This window comes from Poecilia latipinna, unplaced genomic scaffold (assembly GCF_001443285.1).
Source record: "Poecilia latipinna isolate Pla-1442-1.1 unplaced genomic scaffold, P_latipinna-1.0 Scaffold150, whole genome shotgun sequence".
Taxonomy (NCBI): Eukaryota; Metazoa; Chordata; class Actinopteri; order Cyprinodontiformes; family Poeciliidae; genus Poecilia; species Poecilia latipinna.
Genome location: NW_015112766.1, coordinates 233503 through 242869, shown reverse-complemented (window position 1 = coordinate 242869; position 9367 = coordinate 233503). Strand labels below are relative to the sequence as shown.

The window sequence follows — 9367 nt, the reverse complement described above, 5'->3', positions numbered from 1 at the left end:
CATTCAGCAGGTTGTACCTCAGGCTGCGATAAAAGGGCCCAGACAACCCAAATAGGCCATATTCAGGATTTAGTGGGAACACCAATATGCAGAAGCCTGATCTGACGGTTCACGCCCCCTCTCCCCATCACCTCCCCGGAGCCGCAGCAAAATTTCCAAGTTTTGACCGGTCCGCGGTAATAAAAAGGTTGGGGACCACTGCTGTAAATGATAACTTCAGCTAAACTAAGAATGAGATGAAATCTATTGTCAGAATCCAACAAGAAGTACAATTTCCTCCTCAATAGTTTTCCATTCTTACAAATACATACATTATTATAATAAAAATTAGATTTTCTTTGTACAGTTCTGTCATGGTTCATGTCTTAAATTTCATTTATATTAGTCTTTAAAAGTTTTAGATTTGAGTGCAGAAACTTTGATAAAAGCGTCCATGAAAATCATGGATCTGCTTATTTCTGCAGCCCAGAAGCTTCAGGACATCCAGACTGAACTGAACATCAAGCATGTTTTCAACAAACACAATGGATGGAAAACGTGTTCAGTTTTATGCTTTTTCTATATTCTTTTTACTGTATGACTTCCTGTAACACCTGCCCTCACCGTTTACTGTAACTGTCAGCGATCAATCACTGCAGAGTAAAAACAAACAAGAGGTGCGGCTTCCAGCACGTTGTGTCTGCATGGATCAAAGCTCAAACCTCACTGCTGCCAAAATCAACACTGTAAAGAATCTCACCCGTCTGGCCGCTTCTCCCCTGACCCAGCTGAAGGACTCCAGCTGACGGGGCAGTTAAACTCGCTGGACCGAATTCTAACTAGCTGATTCATCCACTGCATGCAGATATGAGACGTGAGCTGAACGGCCCCAGATGCTGTTCCTATAGAAGATCTATCTTAATTTTCCTGCAGGATGAAAACAGATTTTCTTTTTCAAATGGAAATGATTGCAGCCAGAGTTACTACGTTTAAAGGATTACTTTAAATCAAATTAACTTCTACCTATCACTTCCACTTCTGATGATGAAACCTAAGAATGGTTTATTACATAAATGTTCAGTGACGGGCCTTTACAGGCATAAACAATGAGCTGAATGAGGAAACATCAGATATCTGCAGAAATAATTAATAGATGCTCCACACTGCTGACTCAGCATCTGCAAAAAACAACTTTATTGTTTATACTTGAAGTAAATGTACTTTGTAAAAAAAAGACAGAAATAGGTAGTTTATAAGAACAATTGTTTTGTTTGCTTCAATGCTGCAAACTGCTGCATTGTGAAGGTTTTTCTTTTAGCTGAAGAAGTAAAACCTTTTTGACTCTTGCATTTCATGCTTCATGAAAAGTCGTGATGTTTTCATCGTTCCTTCCTTCCTCAGTAGTTTTGTAATAGTTTGTGTCAAGAGTGGAGCAGACATGAAGAGGCTGAAAGTCCTGGGCATCTAAAGCACCATGCGTTTCCCTGGCTGCCCTCTGGGTGGCGCTACGAGTCGAGGAGTGAAGTTTAGCTGCTTCATTCCTACAGCAGCAGATTAAACCGCAAGTCGTAGCTTTTATTACTGATAATCATGTGACGCGGTAAAACAAGTTTCCAAAAGCAAAAATTTTTTTTTTTTTTTTTTTTTTTGTATACAGGGATCCCTCTTTTTCTTAGGGGTTCCGAAAATAACCCGCGATAAGTGAAATCCGCGAAGTAGTTACCTTTATTTTATTTTATTTTTACAATTATATACTTTACATTGAAACCAAAGAACAAAACCTGTTTTCATGTCAGCGGATGTGCATCAATCGGGCCTTAATGTGATCTGGAGTCGTGGCATTAAAGCGTCTCCTCCAAGCTGCCCAACCAGATTCACAGCTGGATCTCGTCGGGTTTTGCTGCCTCCGGCCACAGTTTTTTCCATCAGGCATTCAAAGTTTCGGTTTCCATCTCCTAAATAGCCAATCTGCGTTACTTATATTTTAGCCAATCAGGATGCAGAACACAATGCACTGTGAAAAAAACGGCACAAAGAAAATCCGCGAAGCAGCGAGACCGCGAAGGTGAACCGTGTTATAGTGAGGGATCACCGTACTTCATGTTCTGTGTGTGTTAAATTTGGACGGGTGGGTCCAGTTGGTACAGAACTGCCAAACATGTGACAAGCCCAGAACTCCCACAGCAGACAATAAGCTGTAAACAGCAGGGGGCGTCATTCCTTTGTGGACACTTGGCAAGCTGCAAGACCACAAAGATCAAAGCTGTGACGTTTTACTGATGGAAATCCATGAACAGTAAAATGAACATGTGGTCAAATTAATTAACATAACAGGAAATCCTGTTTATTAAACTTTTTTCGCTACAGTTTGTGCATCAGCTTCAACAGATTTTCTGAAACTTTTTTTTAACCAAGAGGAATTTTTACCTTAAATCTGAAGTCCTAAAACAGTAGTTTATTGTGCTTATCCAAATATTTTTTATTGCAAGCATTCAAAGAAACATTCACAGTTTGATTGTTACACAATTTGTAAAATCAAAGCTTATAAAGCATTAAAATCATATAATTCCCTTTTGCCATGCAACTCATACCAAAAAACCTCAAGAAAGAACATAAACCCTCAAAACATAATCTAATACTTTTTCACTAAAAAGAAAATGGAGAAGATCCATCTTCTTAATCTACTGGGCGATCAGAGTCGACTGGAGAGTCGGCAGCTGGTAGGCGTTGATATTTAGCTCTGGTTCTTCTTGATCGGTAGATGACCAGACCGCAAACCAACAGGCAGCAGACAGCAAAGACCAGGTTCAGGCCCAGATACAGGCCTGGGCCTGAACCTGCATCTGGGTGTGAAACTGAGAAAAAAGAAAAATGTTCATTAAAATAGAAGAATTTATATTCTAATATATCAAGAGAGAAAAAAAGAGCTCAAGGCTTTTTATCAAAGTTGGCAAAAACATCCCAGATTCAGCACAATGACAGTAACTGGCAGGTTGTTGGTGTGAAAACAGCTAAATAAAAATCTGAGAAAACTTCAGTGGAGTAAAATAATATTCATAACCATGAAATACGCTACAAAAATGTATTTCTAAATAATACAAGCACTAACTAAAAGAGTAAAGTGTAAACGAACACTCACCTTTGGTGTCAGAATGCCTAAGGAGGCGCAGAGGACCCTGGGAAATGGAGTGCCTGCTCGTCTGGGCCGGAGCGTCTCTCCTGCTGCGATCGTTCAGTGAGTCGGATCTGATGCATCCCTGAGAACATCGAGTTTCAGGATTGCCGCTTTCGCACAGGAGGACCGAACAGGCGATGTAAACCTGCAGACACATGCAGGAGAGGTCAGACAGATTTACAAATTTTGACTGACTATGGGAAAAAGTACATCCAATCAAAGTGTTTGCAGACTATTTTTGTTAATAAAACCCAAACTTAATCATTTTAATTCATAACTTTACCTCCTCGTGAGCTCCAATAAACTCAAAAGCCTCCATACCAAATCTGAAATTAGACGGAGCTTGGGAAGATTTGCACAGTTTCATCCTTCACACATCTGCAACACACCAGTAAAAATACATGACACAAAGAAAAGGGTTCATTAGCCAGTAAGAAGCAGGTCTGTTCTCTCAGTACCCGTTTTCGATGATGGTGTAGCTGATGCGGGAGTTGGGGTTGTCGTAGGGAGTCGCCCTGCAGGACTCCACAAACAGCTCAGTGTTTGGGATGGACGAGGTGGCTTCGATCTGCATGAAGATCATCTGCTTCAGGTAAACCTCCACCGGGTAGCTGCTGGCGTTTACCTGCTTCCTGAAACGCTGGCTCTCGAAGAACTCAAACTGGAAGGTGAAGGAGCTGAATCCTCTCTCGTTAAAGAAGTACGGGTTTTTGTGTGTGAATCCCAGAGTCAGGTTGGCTCGCTTTGGATAGGCGCAGGAAAAGACGATCTCAATGTCTTGGTGCCTGGAAATGAGTTTATTGGGATCAGCTGATGTGATCATGTTGTCGTCGTCCTCCTGATGATATAAAAAAGAAAAATCTAAAACACGCAGTTTCCTCCCAGCTCTGTATGGAAGTAGATGAAGACTCGGTCTGGTTAGAGGTGCCAGATGGTGCACTGTGTTTCCCATATATGTGGATTATACCTCAACCCGAGTCCCACAGCCATTCAGGGGCATGACTGCCACCAGGTGGGTGGCGTTCGAATGACGTCTCAGGCTGCAGGAAGAATCCAACCAGTCAATTAGATGCAAATGGTTTTCCTTGCGTTTGATGAGGGAAGTCTGTCATGGGGTGTGGTGGTTGGTGGTGAGGAGAGACGCTGAGACCCAGGTTATGGTGATGATGATTATTTAATGAAGGCTCAAAACAGTCCAACACAGGCAGCACGGCAGAGAGACCGGCACACAGCCAAATACCGGTAGCAACTGATAAACAGGACTTGGAGACGAGAGCTAACGCAAGCCAGGACTTAGCAGTTCAACTGGAGCGAACACAAGACGTCCACACGACGTAAGACACAGTTAGACGTAGACAATGACAAGGATCCGACGAGGAACACAGACAACAGGTGGGTTTAAATACACACGGGGTAATTAAGGGAACGAGACACACCTGGGGAGCAATCAACGGGGAGGACAGGACTGAGACTCACAGGAACAGGACTACACAGGAAAAAACTCAAAAATAAACACACAGAAACACGGATCGTGACAAAGACTTTGACAACTCCACGGTTATTGTCGTTTCATTGCATAGTGTAAGATGTGACAGACATTTCAAATTATGTTAATGTTACCCTGCAACCTAGGATGGCTGAGGGTAATGTGTTAGATGATCTTCCCTCAACGTGTGATGCTGTGGAACAGGAAAGACGAGACACACACGTTGAGCTTCCTTCTCATTCAACTGGAAGATTTATTCTTCTTGTGTGCTCAATCTTTTCTGTGCCACTAACGCGGCAGCGCCCCTAGCGGTTGTGTGCGGAATTGCATCGGACAATCTAAATTGACACTACAGAACTTAGTACAATGAGAAATACAAAATACAAAAATAAAAATTATGTTGGGGTGCCTATTTTCTTAATTATTGTTTTAATTTACTAAGAGCTCATTTTTCACCCCTCTACATTAACATTAATATGAATAACTTCAATTCTTGCTTCAGCTTACCGTGACGTTCAACAGAAACAGTCACACAACGCAGCTCTGAGTGGAACACCCTTTGTTGTCTGAAAGGTAAGAAATGATTGTTTCATCCGTGGAAGTAAACGGTACATAAAACCTTTTCCTGTCCTGCTTTCACCCTAAAGCACAAACTGCTCTACAAACAGTGGTCTCCAGGATACTGTTGTTAGAGCCTTTACAAATAAATTAGACTCCTTAAATTACTTAATATCTTTTTAAATTATATTCTGCATGACAGTAATGGAAAATACACTACAAACACTTACAATCTCCCATGGAGATCAAATATTTATGCTGGAAGGTAGGTGGAGGCAGCAGCAGAGCTCATACACTGTGTCACTTTCCTACTTAATAAAACTGCAGAACTTCTTAAGCAGACGTTTAACATCGACATTTAGCACGGTGTGCACTGAAAGATTTTGTTTTTGTGCTTCATCCAGTCTGACGTCAAAGGAATGCAAAAGATTCAAACAAACACTGGTATCTAAGGGAGCCCCTGCATGGACAGCATTGAGATGAAGGTTCACACTAACGGGGGAGAAACTTGAAAACAATATTTTTTTAACTGTAGCATAAACTGACAGATTAAATTTTGCTGTTTGGAAAGTTTCCCTCAAAGCCATTTACCTCTGGAGGTGTGTTGCATGCGCTCTGCGTTTAGATTAGGCCTTTCTTGGCTACTGTGTGCATGTGTTGGTGTTTCAGGTAAACTGCAGTTGACTTGAACTGGAGGCAGCTGTTCAGTGTCTCCACAAAATATTATAAGACCCACAACTTCCTAGGAGACTCGCTCTCTTCCGACAATCTGATTAATTATCGTGATGGCTATAAAGATAGTATTGTGCAATATTCCTGCTGAGTGTGATGTGTTAAGAGTGATCTAGTCCAGGGTTCCTCAAATCCCTGCCTTGAAGATCCTGCAACCTTTGGATGTGGTCCTGCTTCAACAATCCTCAATCAAATGACTGAATTACCTCCTTAATGTGCAGTCAGGTTCTCCAGAGCCTTGCTAATGACCTAATTATGGGACTCAGATGTGTTGAAACAGAGAAAACCTGCAGGACACCAGCTTCTGAGGACAGGATTTATATAATATGCTGGGAAGGATGTCAGGACTGCTCTGGCCTCAAATCACAGATTTTTATTTTTTAAGATTTCTTGGCACTTCATTCAATAGCAAATTGACAGGAAATAGGGTTGAGACTGAGAGACAGAAGACAAGCAGTAAATGGCCCAAGACTGGGAATTGAACCCAAGACAATGACATTGAAGATAATAGCTTCTGCACATGGTGCACATGTCCAAATTAGAGACATTCAACATTTTGGACTGTCTTGTATTTGCATTTGGGTGTTCCAGGGACAAACGAGCACACAGCCTGTTGAATGTTTCATCAACTCACTTTCTGTTTCCGTCGCCAGAAAGTGAGGTGACGGAAACAGGGCAATGCAAATTATAGGAGACAAAACAACTGCAATGGTGCACCAAAATGTCTCAAAGTCTGGTGGACATCTGAGACATTGTTTTGTTTTTTCTCTTGCTTCCTTGTTTAGAGTAAACTCATGTTTAGAGTAAATAAACAAGAGGTTTTTTGAGAGATTGCCTTTCTGTCATATGAATGTTCATGACTAAAATCTGATTGTGTAGTCTTTGCCATGTGGCTGAACACCACACACTGTCGGATCAACTCTGTTGTGTCTATGAAGTTTTTATTATTGTTGCGTGTGCATGGTTTCTCATGTTTTGAAAATCAACTGACAGTTTAAACCGCTTGTTGTGTGAATCAGGCCTTAAATCAGGTTTTAGATATTTATTAATGGTTTAAGTGTAGACCAGTTTCAGCTGTAATCAGTGGGTATTATAAATCTCATTTGAAATTAATTTATGACTTGGTGAAAAAATAGATAGGAATTTTGAAGACTTCCCCACAAGTGAATGAAAAAACAAATTGCAATGCATTTGTGACGAGTAATTTTTAATGGTTGTCAGTGGCACAAAAAAGGATTAAACATTGATTGCTCTATCTAGTTTAGGTATGAGAAGAAAGAAAAATGTAATTTGATCCCAAAATACAGAACTTATTCAAATATCACACATTATGCATTCCCACTGCCATTTAAAAATAAAATGCCCAATACAGCTGTGCCCAGGGACTATGGAGGGCTTATCGAACACCACACTCAAGTTGAAATTATGTAAAGGGAAATCAGGAATTCCAACATGCAAATTCAAATTATTTTAAACTACCAGGAACCTGTGATACCCATCAGTTCGAAATTATTTTAACATGCACTTAATTACCATAACAAAATAAAAACTGTATGGTTGCAAAACACTTGGAGTACAACAAAAGCCCGTCTCAAATAGTCCCAGTAAAACAGAGTTCACAGAATCTACAGCTTTCTTTGTTTTGTCTTTTAAAAGTAAAGATGCCTTTTTGCAAATAAAGTAATTCACCTCCAAGCAACCAATATCTTTTAAAAGAGAGAAATTAAGTTTTGAAAGTAGCAGATTTAAAGTTATTGTGTTTCAAAGGTTGGCACTGGTTGGTATTTAGTTCTGGTTCTTCTGGACCGGTAGATGATCGCTCCAAGTACCAGGACAGAGCCAACAATCAAGATTTGGTTCAGACTCAGAGTCACACTCAGGCCAGACCCTGAAATGTAAAACGATAAATCAGATCTGGTTATAAAAGATGATAGCTTGTATAATGCAGAACCAGAAAAAAGACAAACTGAGAAAATAAGGTTTAAAGGGTGTTTTGGTGTAAGATTCTTGAATTTTATTTGAAGAGAAAGTCAGTCTGCTTGCAAATACAATGTAGGAAAAAATTATTTTGCATTAATTATTGCTGTTCTATTATATGTTATCAACCTTAAAATAAACTGTATTTGCAAATGACTGAATATATCATGGTAAATCCAAATATCCCCAGTAGTTCTAAAAGCAGATGAAAATCTTGAATTTAGAATATTTCAAACTGACCACACAATCAAAAACAAACCAAATTTGAATAGCATAGAAGAAAACTTTATAACAAAAACCTTGGATTAAGTAACCAGTAGTTGAACTCTCACCTTTGGTGTCAGATGTCTTAACAAGGCGCAAAGGACCCTGGGAAATGGAGTGGCTGCTTGTCTCAGCTGGAGCGTCCCTCTTCCTGCGATTGTTCCCCGAGTCAGACCTGATGCATCCCTGAGAGCACCGAGTTCCAGGAAATCCAATGTCACACAGGAGGACCGAACAGGTGATGTAGACCTGCAGAACCATGCAGGTGCAGTCAGATTGTTCTAAATAGATTTTTCTATTTACTACAGATAAGATGAAAAAAAGACATCAGACAGAATTGGCTCAGGCAAGTCAAAGAGACTCAAGGAGAACCTTGCAGTGGAAATGACCTGCAAGTGGCCTCTGTTCAGTCATAACTGTGTGAATATCTGGTTGTTGGACATCTTTCTGTGCATACTTAATGTGACAGATACAGATTGGGACTACGTGCTTATAATCTCTGTCATCTTTGGGAACCTCAGTGACGAGGTTCAAAAAGAGGAGAAATTGCAGTGTAGCGATGCAATTTCTCCTCTTTGGAAGAAACCTTAGGACACTATTGAGCTTAAACCATCACAAGCTCAATAGTGTCCTAAAGGGAGAGATGACGGCGTTTAGTTTCTGGACCTCTATGAGCAAAACTCAAGTAAGTAGTAGACTCTGAACACCTGGTGTAACTGCGCCCCTGTTGAGCTCATTATACAAGTTACTTTTCACTGCAACACTGGTAAAAAAGGTTAATAGAGGAGCAATGTCATGAATACTTCCAAAAGGCGGAATTTCAGAAAGAACGGGACTTTTTAACGATAGACCCAACTTCAAATCATTAATTTATGAAGTAAAATTTCTCTTAAGTCATATTTCACATAATTGGCATTGTTATAACAACTGAAGGTAACATTGTTACTTGGTTGTGTTATGAAATGGCAGTATGTGCATAGAAGATACATAACACTCCCCTTTTTTAATGTGTCTACACAAGGGCGTAGGTTTGGTCTAAGTTTTGGTGGGGACCTTGACCCCCCCCCCCCTCCAGCACAGTGAAATGCCGAAGAGCACCGAACATTTTTGAGAAGGGGGGGGGGAAACCACATTGGCTTAATAACCCCTCCCCCCAACCACAACCATATCATACATCTTGTGTATACAACCAGATA

General features: G+C 40.5%; 2 protein-coding genes across 3 annotated transcripts in view; both read right to left on the bottom strand.

Annotated features, from left to right (window-relative positions):
- Positions 1-2339: 2339 nt before the first annotated feature.
- Positions 2340-4489, bottom strand: LOC106945567 (deleted in malignant brain tumors 1 protein-like). 2 transcript variants are annotated; one of them, XM_015029325.1, is made up of 5 exons: positions 4122-4489; positions 3613-3992; positions 3438-3532; positions 3119-3299; positions 2340-2834 (listed from the first exon to the last, which is right to left on the bottom strand). In XM_015029325.1, exons 1-3 carry the CDS (start codon positions 4152-4154, stop codon positions 3487-3489), a joined length of 459 nt encoding a protein of 152 aa, XP_014884811.1. In that variant the 5' UTR covers positions 4155-4489; the 3' UTR covers positions 2340-2834; positions 3119-3299; positions 3438-3486. The 2 variants fall into 2 exon arrangements, with proteins under 2 accessions (XP_014884811.1, XP_014884810.1); XM_015029324.1 differs by having other exon boundaries at positions 3613-4489.
- LOC106945553 (uncharacterized) overlaps positions 4456-9367 on the bottom strand; it is a 26885-nt gene continuing 21973 nt past the window's right edge. The window contains exon 11 of the mRNA XM_015029299.1: positions 4456-4459. Coding sequence (XP_014884785.1) covers positions 4456-4459 — 4 coding nt within the window. The remainder of the gene's footprint in view (positions 4460-9367) is intronic.